Source organism: Armigeres subalbatus, chromosome 2, assembly GCF_024139115.2.
Source record: "Armigeres subalbatus isolate Guangzhou_Male chromosome 2, GZ_Asu_2, whole genome shotgun sequence".
Lineage (NCBI taxonomy): Eukaryota > Metazoa > Arthropoda > Insecta > Diptera > Culicidae > Armigeres > Armigeres subalbatus.
Window position 1 is genome coordinate 102683907 of NC_085140.1, and position 13826 is coordinate 102697732.

The 13826-nt window shown below is 36.0% G+C and overlaps 1 protein-coding gene across 2 annotated transcripts; it reads right to left on the minus strand.

The window, feature by feature from the left end:
* Positions 1-11819: 11819 nt before the first annotated feature.
* Positions 11820-13546, minus strand: LOC134214811 (RING finger protein narya-like). Of its 2 annotated transcripts, XM_062694112.1 has the most exons (7): positions 13272-13546; positions 13144-13208; positions 12962-13084; positions 12469-12759; positions 12363-12395; positions 12126-12296; positions 11820-11838 (listed from the first exon to the last, which is right to left on the minus strand). In XM_062694112.1, exons 1-6 carry the CDS (start codon positions 13390-13392, stop codon positions 12165-12167), a joined length of 765 nt encoding a protein of 254 aa, XP_062550096.1. In that variant the 5' UTR covers positions 13393-13546; the 3' UTR covers positions 11820-11838; positions 12126-12164. The 2 variants fall into 2 exon arrangements, with proteins under 2 accessions (XP_062550096.1, XP_062550095.1); XM_062694111.1 differs by lacking the exon at positions 11820-11838 and having other exon boundaries at positions 12058-12296.
* Positions 13547-13826: the final 280 nt, after the last annotated feature.

A 13826-nucleotide genomic window follows, 5' to 3' on the forward strand; every position in this document is an offset into this window, starting at 1 on the left:
GATAATGATCACAGTCGATCACTCTCAATGCCCATTAAAAATGGCAAGTTGTAACGATTCGGGAGCTATTATACTCCATGATAAGTGCTTTAAAAACAGCCCCAATTGCGGGAAACAGTGTTTCTGATTATTTATTTAAATTTTTTTATACAGCTATGCGTGGTTATGGTCCTCAACGGAGAATGAACGAGAACGAAGCGTTTTATCATAACTTTTCGGTGAGTCTGTGAGTCCAATTCTGTTTTTCATGACTTATAATGACTCATAGAGGTTTCTGCCTCTCTCGTTGTTTGTTGTCTATTAAGAGTTATTTTTGCAAACCCTACGTACTCCACATAACACAGAATCAAGCTTTTTCGATAGAAACGACGCGTACTACAAGTGCACGACGATCCGTCAAGCACTAATTATTTAACTTCATTGTATCGTGATTCAAGACAAACACAACACACACATTGCTCGCCCGGTGACTGGAGAATACTAAACTAAATTTTGCTTTAGAAGTGTTTCCAAAATTATTGTTGAAAATGTTTTCTCAGTCATCATGAAATTAGGAATTTTTGAATTTTGTTCATTCGAACTTCTGTTCCTTCAATCTTTTGCCTATCCGATCTCTAGTCATTTTAACCTTTTTGTCTCACTGCCCATTCTGGAATCCTTCTTATTTTTGAAAATCTTCACAAGCTTCCAGCAGAGGTTATGGATCCCACAAATTTCTGCAAATCTTTAATGGTTTCAAGCAATTCTCGCTTAACTTTTGAAAAGGACCTATGTAACATATCATTCATTCTGAGAAAAACGAAGTAAAAGTTGAAAAAATGATTTTTAAATATGTATTAAATACAAACACATTTTTAAATTCCTGTTTCCTCTAGAACCAAGCAACACCATGTATTCTGCTGGCGCAATCGATATCATTCGATTTTATGTTAAATTTTCTACGTAAACATCAAAAACGTTAGATAGGACATTTTGATCATTTGTGCTGTACATTGGACATGTGACATTGGACGTTTCATATCGACTATTGTTACATTGGTTATTTTTTAATTTTATTAGTGTTAATTAGTTTTGGCTTGGATAATAATTCGAAATTAGTAGAATCTCTCGTGCAAACAAATGATAGTGTCAGATTTATAGCCTTTTCAGATAACGATCACTAACGAGGTATTTGACGTGAGGGTATGTGATGTGAGGTATATGAAATGAAAATAAAATGAGCAATCTTTGACATCAAGATAGTCTATCATGTCATTAAGCTCGAAATCTGATCAGGCTATTAGCTTTTCTTGTGAAACAAAGTTGTACCCAAAGGTGGATCACTTCAAAAATAATTGTTCAATTGGAGCTATGTTATATGTTTGACTTTTTATGCCATTCGACTCAGCTCAACGAATAGGGTATCCGATCATGGTTTGAACCAAATGGCGGGTTTCAGATGAGTCGGCAAAATAAAGTTGATTTATTTTATTAAAGGGACATGTTAGAACTGCGATTTCTAGTTTATATGGAAGCTTAGTTTACTATCTTTCTAAAAATATCCTGGGTGCACATATTTATGCTTAGTTTTATTGAAAAAACTTAATAATTACATAACTTTGATTCGTACCATGGTTTGAACTACACTGTTCATGGTTTGAACTAAATTCGTACCATGGTTTGAACTACTGCAGCAGCCAGCAGCTCCTAAATATAATACTAATCACATGCATGAAACGTTGAGGAAATCTATAGAAAAGCAAATTTGTTTTACTATTCATCTTCTTGCATTAGATTAGTAACTCGAATCGTGTGAAAATCGTCTAAATTATCGATATGAAAATTGCGATTTTTTCGTATTGGAAATGTAAACAAAATGCTCCAGCTAGGCGCATGCAGCGCTCCTAGCGGACAGCAGCAGAACATGACTGCATTTACAAGTTCAAACCATGATACGAATTTAGTTCAAACCATGATCAGTTTTGACGTAGGACTTACGTCTTTCTTTACTATACTGGGTGCCATTTAGATTTTTGGAAATCGAGAGCGTTACGCTGGAAGGGAAGATTTTGAACGTTTCTAGCGCCTTTACCTTTCGATGGATTTTTAAGAATTATATATCAATCGACTCGGACACTCTCCACCATTTTGCTCATTTTATTGAAACTTAAGATTATTAACGATTAGCTACTGAGAATTTCAATTCTTGTCAAAGCCAGTCAAAATGTCATATGTAACCAATCCCGTGCATTCCTAACACGGACATTAGAATGCGGTATGTCACGGTATGTTCGGGTCTACCGGAAGATTTTCTTTGTGTATAAAAGAAGCAGTGCCTGCCGTGTGCGAGTCATTACAATTTGTGACAGCAGCGCGTACTGACGTGCTTTTTGCTCCCGCATTTTTCGTTTCGTTCGTTCGTTCGCTGTGTTTACCTACACAGCGACAGCATACAGTCACCAGCGGTAGAACTGCCGGTGGGTGGGTCTGCGAATATGCATAAAAGAAGTGGGCGCATTTTTTTGTCATTCTGTGCTTGATGATGGTCGGATGCAGTGGTGTCGGTTGCGATGGATGCAATCGCCCATCGCATCGCTCGGGGTTCACGGCTACAGGCCGATGATGGCTGTGGCAGCGAGGGCAGCGGTGGTGGATGAGGAAGAATAAAATTAGAGAGATTTGGTCTGCTCATCCAGGTGATGGGTTTCATAATCCATATGATCCCGGGATGGGTATGAGTCATGTCATATGACTGACCATATGTTAAGTTGTGCTTGGTACTGAACCACACGTACATTGAAACATGGTTATACTATAACAGTTCTGATTCCCTAGAAAAAAAAGTACGCTGATGAAAATAAAAATTCGATTAAAATAATTACTTTCATTTATTTGCAAAAGCCATTAGCTATTACAGATGCACAATCAGCAATAGTGTTAAAATCCATTTTAGATTAGAAAATTACGCTGTCTTACATGTAAATGTTTTAAAAAAGTCCGTAAAAAATAATTTCCAGAAGAATATTTAAATAAACTTTATCTTATTTTTTGTTTTCATTTTCTGAGAAATTGTATTATTAAACTTGACGTAGACTCGGAGTTTGGGATCAAATTATTAAAAATTTTAGTTGACGTATTAGCAGTACCTCCTCTATTTTAGTAGGGTTACTGCTCCTTGACTTGTTTCTTATTGTTGTGATTTTTTTTCAGCAGTAAGCACGCATGTTAGCAAAAAGAAGCAACGAAATTGGTGCTGTATTTCTTTGTTTGGAAAACGAGACAGTTCCCCAAAAAAAGCACATTTTGCCCAAGTCTGGAAGTTTTATAAATAAAATTTTTAAACTTCAAATACTATCATCAATAATAAATCCATAGATGCCTTGGGTTCGACCCAAGGAGCTAGACCTACTAAGGTGACGCAGTCCGAAAGTTAAATGTCAAAACAACAAAAATGTAGCCATGTTGCTGACGTCACCATTTGTGTTTATATCCAAACGGCTATGGAAATTGTGCGATATAGTAAAATTTTATTGATTTTCATCATGTTTTGTGTGCAATTTCTTCTAATTAACACCATGTAGCAGTAGTTTTTTACGTCTTGAAGCAGTGTGCAGTGGATAGTAGTCAAAGTTATGTTCCGAGAGGCGAGAAACATCACCGTTGAATTCAGCTTCCACTCCCGCACGAATCGAGCTAGATGACTGCTCGCGCATTTAAATACATAACAGCTGTGTAAATCTTTCGGAAATATCAGCGTAAACTCAAAGATTCCGGACCAACGATGTAAAGTGATGTAAATATGCCAGGAGGCATTTTGATTAATCAATTTGATCAATACTGACTGTTATAGTTTGGTTCAACATGGTAAGATTGAATACATAATTTCATCAATCTTTGTTTTGATTGAAAGTAAATTTTCTTTCAAGTTTGGCGATTCCTTCGAAAGCGTTCCAGTGATGGGAAGAACTGAGATAAACCGAAATGAAAGTTGTTACTGATAATAAGAAAGGAGTTGGAAAAGCTAATAAAAGCTTCCTGAGAAGATAACGTTTGAAGTTTGGGAGGAATACGGTCTCAGAATTCCGTGTCGCGATCAATGTGCTTCAACAACTGCTGCCCTCACGCTGTTGTTGATCTTGATACGGAGTTGAAACAACAACCTGAAAATTTTTTAGAAAAACTTTCATCTAAGATATCGAGACAGTTCTTAAGAAGACCTCACGAATACTAATTTCTAGTCGTTACATGAAGCGAAGCCATACTATCTGGGAGAACTGACTTGAAGAATAAATATTATAGGATGTGTCTTCTAAGACTTCTACAAACGTCAAGTAATACGTTTATATTGAAATAAAGAAACTATGCTTGGTCTACGCAAATCACTTGAACAATTGTTTTTTTCTGAATTAGATGTTTAAAAATATTGATATGGGAATTAAATAATTACTGTAAGTTGAGTTCAATTCGTTTGTCCTGTTTTCGTGGCAAGAATGTGCGATAGCTTAAATAAATAATATATTATAGTATATTTCCTATATAAGTTCGTTGCCAAGCGCAATTAGTGACGTCACTACATTTTTGATAACTACTACACATGCATATGCTGGTCTGCATCACCTTAGTAAGTCTAGCTCATTGGGTCGAACCTAGTTCTGCACCGAATCCGCTCTAACAGCTGTCAAAACGTTCGGTTATTCGTTCAAGTTGGATCGCGATCCGCACCAGATCCGACCCAAAATGAATGAGGTTCGCTCTGCCGATTTATCGAGATCCAACCTAGGTTCACCAATACATTCAAACACAAACTGTCAAACTGGTGTTTATGTTTACGCTAAAGGAAAATGAAAACGTAAAAGACACGGATGGGTATTTGATTTTGTTTGTTTTATTTGTTAAATATATCAATTTTGTTGCTCTTCCATGCAAAAATGGATTATTTTAATTTTGTGCTGTCTTCAAGTTTCTCTGATGGTGAATTGGATTCAGATATCGACATATTTTTCGCTGATTACCTCAGATGATAGCTCCACTATAAACAAAATGAGGGTTGAAAATTTGGTTGAAAATGTGATTTATAAAATGCAGTGACTAGAAGGTAGCTGCTATTTATTCACTATTACGTTGTGTATTCGAACATATGCTTTAGATATAATTGCTCTATCAATGGAAAAATAGCGTACTAGAATATCTGCCGCTATGAAGTTATTTATACCAAAATGTTCATACCATTATTTTATTCATTATTGCAGTCTGTGCATAATTTGTTCAAGGTTACGGATTTGAAGAATATAAACATAATGTATTTACCCTGGCATTAACCATTTATAAGACTATGGCAGCTATATTGCCATCAACAAATTTATTTTATTTATTTATAAATGATTATTTATAAATGAATTCAAATGTTTATTTATGAACAGTGTTTATACGAATTGAGCATAATTTTTTAGTGGAAGGATGGTTTTTAGTTGTAATTCGTTAAAAAACCGACAAAGACATCCCATTGATGTTGATTATGTTGAATCTCCTGTTTAGATTATGTAGTGAAAAATTATTTGCCTGTCTTGTATATAGCAAAAAAATGCAAATAGCAAAAAATAATGCTGTTCAACTCTTGTACGATTTGATTCTTTGTTTTAAAATAATAGGCCCCAAATCTCAATAAATGTTGTATTGGATTTTTTACAAAGTGTTTCCATATTTTGTTTTTCTGTTCCATTTCAATGACATAATTGATAATTCAAATTTACTGCATTAACATGTAACACAATCACTGTTACCCAAAAAGCCATATAGAATCAGCATAACAGTTTAGGGAACGTCCACAAATTACGTCACGCTTAGAGGGGGGAGGGGGGTTCGGTGAAGTGTGACGATCCATACAAAAATTTCAGACGTTTCATACAAAAAGTGTGACATAGGGGGGAGGGGGGGTTGAAAAAACCCAATTTTTGCGTTACGTAATTAATGGATCTTCCCTTATCGGGAAACACGGATTGGCATAAATTCTTTTACGGCAATCCTCATTGCCGTCGTCATTCATCACAAGGTCCTAATCACATTAATTTATTGATGAAATAATAGTCATTTTAGTCATTAAACAATTAACAGAAGAAACGTCTGACTTCCCCCATAATTTATAAAACAAAAAAAAATAACACTAATAACAAAATTCATTAGATAAATATGTCTGTTTCTGCCAGCTGATAAAAATGCGAATTGAAAACAAAACAGATGATAGGGATTGAGTTCTCACTAATACCATCATACTGACTCGATCCCGATTCGTTTTTCGTTCGGTTATTCAGAGTCGGGGTCGGACCTGACCCAGGTTTAAAACCGAAAACGACATTAGTGTTCACCTGTGTTCACTAAGCACTTCCACAGTTATTAACTGCGAGGTTTCTAAGCCAGGTTACCATTTTTGCATTCGTATATCATGAGGCTAGCACGATGATACTTTTATGCCCAGGGAAGTCGAGACAATTTCCAATCCGAAAATTGCCTAGACCGGCACCGGGAATCGAACCCAGCCACCCTCAGCATGGTCTTGCTTTGTAGCCGCGCGTCTTACCGCACGACTAAGGAGGGCCCTAGATTCTATTTATATGGTGCCCGTTATAAAATAACCGATCTCATCCTTTCCATACTAGCCCTTACATAATTAGTGCACGGACCTAAAAACCTTCAAAGTGCTCTAAAAAATGGAATATTTTACAAATATTATAAAATTGGGAAGAAAGTAGCACCCCTTTATTTAAACGTTTTCGAAGCTTTCCGCATATCATATGAACGTTAATAAAAATATCAAAAAACTGAAAAAGCTGATTTAGAAAATCTTATTTAAATTCATGAAAATACAATGAAATACGCTCAAACCAGATACGTTTAAAGAACATCGTGATTAAGAATCCTTAGTGTACACCATGCATTTATCTTTATTCTTTAATTATTACGTATTGACCAAATCACATCGTTACTAGAATTTAATTTAACATTGAGTGTTGTTAACAAGAAGACAAATGAGCAGCAAAGCCATAAAAAACCTTTGGCTGCCTAATGGAACGTACACACGGTCAAGCAGTTTGACCAACATTGACTCCACCTCTCGTTTATTCAAACATCCATCAAGTTTTACCAACAGCGGCACGAACAATCAATTTATTCGACCAACAATATCACACACGAACGACCGAAGCGCCAACTTGAGCACCACCCGGATAAAAAATATCATTAAAATATCATAAATTTTATTGTTACAACACCATTTAAAACATAATTTTTACCATTGAATATAATGGAATTTTGACAATAAAATCACATAAGAAATAATGGTTTTCCACGATAAAATGAATGGTAAATGGGACTTTTACAATTAAAAAGGGGGGTTGTTATGTATCTTTACAATAAAAAATCGAAAATTTTCCATACAAAATTCGGAGCAAAACAATTGATTTTACGGTTCTTCAATGGGATGATTTCGAGCGACAAAACAATAGAAAACATTGTGTTTTAATTGTGTTACATTATACTCCAGTATTACAATAAAAATACAATACAATTAATTGTTTTACAAATTATTTTATTTTCTTCCGGTTGTTTAGCATATCTTTAGACGAATTCAGCGCACTACTTCTAAAGTTAAGTGGGTTGCCTGTATCTGGAGAAAAATCCAACATCGGTTTTAAAAGCGTACTAACTTTGTTCCGAATAGACGATACATATAAATATAAACCTGTGAAAAATGTAAATTATAAAAGAATGTCAGTTTTATTAGAAAAAATACGTCGAGAAGAAAAGAAGAAAATACTTGCATCAGTTCTTATTGGTTTTCCGTTTTTCTTCATAATTCTTCCCGTTGGTGAGATTGACCAATGGTAGCAAATTTTGCAGTATTTTATTTACCATAAGCTTCATTTCTGTAAAGGAACAAAGGTACATGTTACCAGGCATATCATCAGGTATTATGATGATAAAATTTTCATTTAATTTTTGTTAGGAATGAACCACTGCGTTCATTATGTACATTGAACTTTTGTAGTATAAGATAACGATTACCGGTGGTGAGTATAAACCGTTTGTCAGCGCAGTATCATTACTTGACACTTTATCGGTCGCTACACTGACAAAAATCCAATCATATCCATTATGTGTGGCACACATAAATTTTGACTATAGCATTTCCCACATAACGGCTATGTGAATTCGCATAGCATATATGTGGAAACACACATAACCGTTATTAACTAATAACCTTTATGTGGATTCTCCTATAGCAGGTGGTTATTAACGCACACATAAAATTTATTTGGAAATTTCTTTAGATTTTTGCCAATAAAAATGTGTGGATTTTTATTAGTGTACTAAACGCGCTGTCAAAATAGTAGCGCAGCTGACATGTGACCAAATTGACCAAATAACAGCGCTACTATTTGATGAACTATCAAAAGTCGAACGTCACCGATACGGAATGCAGCCACCAAAATGATAAGCGAAAATAGTGACCGATGCCAAAAAGAGTGACTAATCTAAAATGACAGTAAAGTGAGGGTGATCAAAATTCTCGCGCCCAGTAATGATGCTCTAACGCGCTTCAACACTTTAGATACTTACCACGGGACAGAAGCCATAGTGATCTACCGCTTGCCCAGCAGCAGAAACTGTAATAACTGTAATTTCATTATTTTCATCTCTTCACTAATTATAAACAAAACTGTACACGCTCAAATGAATCCAGCCATTCTCCGAGTAAAACGATAAGTAAAAGTTTTTGTTCCCTTTCATGTTTTTTGAAATCAAATTTGTATTGCATAACATTTCTACACGCCCGTTTCAAATCACTCAGAGACTGAGTGAAATTGTATTGCCGTCTCTTTTTTTCCCACGGAAAAGTTACTCAATTTTCGTAAAAAGTGGAACTACTCAAATTTTGAGTACTTCCACTTTTTACGAAAATTAAGTAACTTTTCAGTGCGAAAAAAAGAGACGGCAATACAATTTCACTCAGTCTCTGAGTGATTTGAAACGGGTGTGTAGACCTGCAATATGAAAATATATACTTGAGAATCGGTATAACATTTTTATTTATTTAACAAACAAAGCTATTGTAATTTTATTGTTTTCAATTGTTATTTCATCAATATAATAAATCCATGAAGTATTCCAAAATTATATTAATTCAATAACATTAGACGGATTTCCAGATCATCCAACCCGAATACTTTTAAAATTTGTTTAGTTTTTTGATGAGCAATACTACACTGCCAAAAATATCTGTATAAGATATATGTGTCGCCGTTATAAATTTTTGCAATAGCTCCACCCTAATATAATCGATATAGAACCACACATAAATCGAATAATTGCTAATACGAGATCACACATAAAGTTTATTTGGATATATATTTTATTAGTAGTTCGCGTGGAGAATGGTTATGTGTGCGCTGATATACATCATAAGTTAAATCTATGGATTTTTACCAATAGATATGTGTGGATTTTTAGTAGTGTAAACATAAGCGAACAATAAAAATATAATAGATTTTATCGGAAACATTTAAATATATTGTTATTTTAATGGACGTACAATAAAGATCTTTTACAACCGTGAACATTTTACAATAAGCATACAATAGTTTGTATTGTTTGCCACACAATCTATTGTATTTCAATGGGTTATGTCATACAAGTTACTGTAATTTTTTATCCGGGCAACCATCAAAAAATATATGGGGGTTTGTGCAACTTCACTACAAATGCTCAAACATGTCCGGCAAACCTTGACTCCATCCCCGACAACTCAAACCAAAATCAAACCGTTTTAATTTTTTCCAACCGAGCCGCCAACTGTCAAATGGTTGTTCGAACAACTTCACACACATTCAAACAAAGCAGCAACAGAAGCGTTTTCTTGGGGGCGGAGTCAATGTTCGTCCAACTGCTTGACTGGTGTGTACGTTGCATAATGCATGCAGTGTTTATCCCCTTAAAATATTATTCCCATTATTCCTCACTAGCTGGTGTCATGAATCACCCCCCCCCAGACTGGAACTCTAGTTACGTCTATGCTGAAAACAAGGTGGATCCTTTTGCCAGGCAAAGTGGCCTATGCTGACAACAAGGTGGACCCTTTTGCTAGGCAAAGTGGCCTTAATCGGACGCCCCATAGGTCGCCAGGGGGAGCGGGTGGAGCAAGATAAGGTAGAGGAAGCGCTAGTCGAAATAAAAATGGTTGGCGTTACATTGATCAAGGTCATTATCGAGACTATGACCAGGAGGACGGAGGCCAGAAAATGGAGCTGATCACGACAATACAGTAGGGATCTAAAGATATCTGTGATGAGGAATTCAGAGGAATCATTACGATGGGAAAATCGGACTCTTGGGTATACTTCCGACCAGGGAATCAATTTTTCTGGAATGCGCGTGCGAAACAAACAACAAAAGCGAACCAACGACAAAGCTTTGTTTTTGTCGGAGATAATAATGACAAAGATCCGAAAAAAATTGTTAGCAACAAAAAAGAAGACAATCTTGTCGCTAACTTTTCAAACCGTTATTTTGCATTATTTCTAGAGCAAATTTCGGTTTTATGCTTTCATAGTTTCTGCTTTTATGGAAATATTCGAGAATCGAACAATAATTACAAAATTAGCATCGTATTCTCGGAAATATAAGAGCATGCAAGGCAAATGATTCTTGTCATATTGTGTTCGGGTTCGGATAAAGGTTTGTCGCCAGGTGCGTTTGTCAGCAACAAACTCTGTTGATGACAAAGAGCATATTGTTAGGCGTTGCCCGAATATTGATTCCCTGCTCCCGACTATACGGAGAGTAACTGTTGTAGGAATATGTAGGAATATCATATTCATCAATATTATGAAACTTTTCTCTAAAAAAAACGTTTTGAACGTGGCCCATACTGTCCCGTATAGTCGGGAATACACATTGAAATCAATCCATTTTCAAAAGTGCATTCCAACAATTTCCAAACGCATTTTTTATCTTTCATCGACGTAATATGAAAAGTAACACTCTCTAGAATAAATCAACTACATTTGAATCTTTTAATTTTTTTGAGCTTTTCAGCGCTTTTCTGAAAGATTTCCTTAGGTGACCCATATTGCCCCGATCCCCCCTATTGGGGTACACTTTGCGATTGTCAATACGTTGTCGTTCTTCAAGTTCATCAGACCCTAATCTGAACGTAACATAATAATTACACAAGCACTACAAATCGTTTGTTTATCTTAAAATGTCTGTAAGAGATTTCATGAATACCAACGTCAGATTGAATTGTTTTGATCTAATGAAAGATTAAAATACGCTTACGAAATACGCTTTTTTCAAAGCATTCTCTTCCCCTATCGTCACAATCAATAATTCAATTGTGTCTAATATTTGGAGTTAATTTACAAGTGGAGTGTCGTTAGATTGGTCAATGCAGTTAAATTAGAGGTATGGTCCTTTTTGAATCCGAGATAGACTCACCTTCCGTTTCATCACTCTAGTTGTAGAATAAGCCCGGTTTAAAATAGGATAGTAATTGCTCGTCTTATAAACAGTAGAACAATTTCAGTTATAATAAACTCTTAGCACGATATCAAGATTTTGATTTTGCAACTCCAATTAAGATCTTGTATCTATTACGTATCTTTAGAACCGTTTTGAAACCCTAATTAAAATTTGAAGCCTTTTACGGCATTTGACTTCGGGGCAGAAACTGTTCTCGTTAGTTGTAGGCAATCAAGAAAGATGGTCGTCCGTCTGAAGAGTGACATAAGGGTTTTCCTCAGATTGTACAAAATATATAATCATCTGGTGGCGTGTATCTTATTTAAAAAAAAATCGTAGTTAAAACTGGAACAAAAAAATGTATAATCGTTTTGAGTATAGGTAAGTACACCCAGGTTTTTTTTACACGGTTTGGTTTTGGTCGTTTCAGACCTTCAGCGTCAATGAAGCATTGAGTTAACCCCACCAAAAAATTCACAAAAAATCAAAGAAAATTCAGGGGGTATTTGAAAAGCTGTAAATGTTCAGGTTAACCGAGAAATTAATGAATTCCAACCGCGTAAAAAAAAAACCTGGGTGTAGTAATATTGAATGAAATACTACTTTATTCATTGTTGAGAATATTTACACACCTAATTAATAAACTCGTAATTAGCAATAGTTCCCATTTCCTATGCCGGTCTTTTTTCATCAATTCTCATCCTATGAAAAGTTTCGTGGATGCGACCCGTCGATCGATCGCCACTGGAAGGAGTGGTGCCAAAGTCCACTGAACGCACGGAACTATCCGAAGAAGTAGACCCCTGGAAGACAGAATACATATTTTGAAATTCTCAACTCTCGCATTCTATATTTAACTCGCCACGTACCTTCAAATTCATAAACGAATCCACTGATAGTGTCTGAAATATTGTTTGTAAAATGTTGTTATAATCTCACTATCGTAACATATAATACACCACAAACGAAACCTACATTACTGGCCGACAATCGACTGTCTTTACTTCCGGATTTCCGCGAGTGTTCATCGAAGAAACTTCCCTGGTTCCGCTTGGACGATGGAACGTTATTACTACCACTTGCCGCTGGATCCGGGCCCAGCGTAGGCGTATCGGCTTCTTCTTCCTCGGCTAGGCTCATCTGTTGCCGCAAAATTTGCTGCTGATTTCGCCGGTAGCTGCGTGTTTTGTGATAGACTTTTTGCAGCTCGCAAATCTTCTCCTTTATGCGATGCTCCATCTGCTCTGCTTTCAGCAGTTTTTCGTCCTGGAATAAACATCTTCATGAAACATACATCCGCTAAATGGGCTCGTTGTGCTCTTAATCACCCTATATTGTACTTCTAGTCGTATTTTACTTTATTAACAAGTTATCTTCAAAACTAAATACCTATGCAAAATACTCAGGGAAGTTGAGACGATTTCCACCCAAACATCTTCCAACATAGGAGTTCTGTTGTAATACATACCATGTAAGCCAGATAGTCTATGAGGTGTTGCTTTTGTTTGGTTTGAAAGTTGATTATCTTGCAAGACTGTTCGACGGTTTTGGGAACATCCGGATCGAAAAGTGCTTTAAATTTCTTATCCATCTGGAAAGATTCAACACCCATCAAAACTAGTTTCCGTCTGTGAAGGCTAGTCACCTTACCGTGTTACAGATTTCCACAAACTGCAGTCCCTGTCTTTTGCAAACCGGACAGCACGTCCCTCGATCTATAAACAAGGTTTATGGTAGTTTGGACTTTGATCGAAATCGAAACTTGCGACTGTACTCACTCGATTGGGCCATACAGTCCTTGCAGAGAGTGTGTTGGCAGCTCATCAGGAAAAAACGGCGAGTCTTCTTCGATAGTAAATGATAACAGATGTTGCAGTGGACCCACTTGTGGGAGGACATCGTTAGTTGACTTTACTATGGTATTCTTTATTGGGCGCAGTGCATCGCGAATACTTTGATGACATTCAAACTCATAACGGATCGGTGCACGTGCGTTTTGCGATGTTTATGATTCTGATTGATCGTCCTGGTTTTTGATTGGTGTTTGAAAATTTTGGTCTTGTTTTGTTTTGAGGTCGCCAACAGGTAAGACAGAGATAGTCAGTTTCTTATAAGATCAAAGATATGCGAAAAAGAGACAACGCAACAACGCATTCGAAATTTCACCCAGTGCTGTCAGACAATTTTATTTTTATATAAATCTGTATTTTGCGGAAAAATCGATTTTTCAAAATATTAATAGGGTAGAACGTCCTATCGTTGTGGTATGCCCTAATGTTGCGGTAGTGTTAAAGTAGTCCATTCTGGATATAACACCATTGAAAACAATTGTG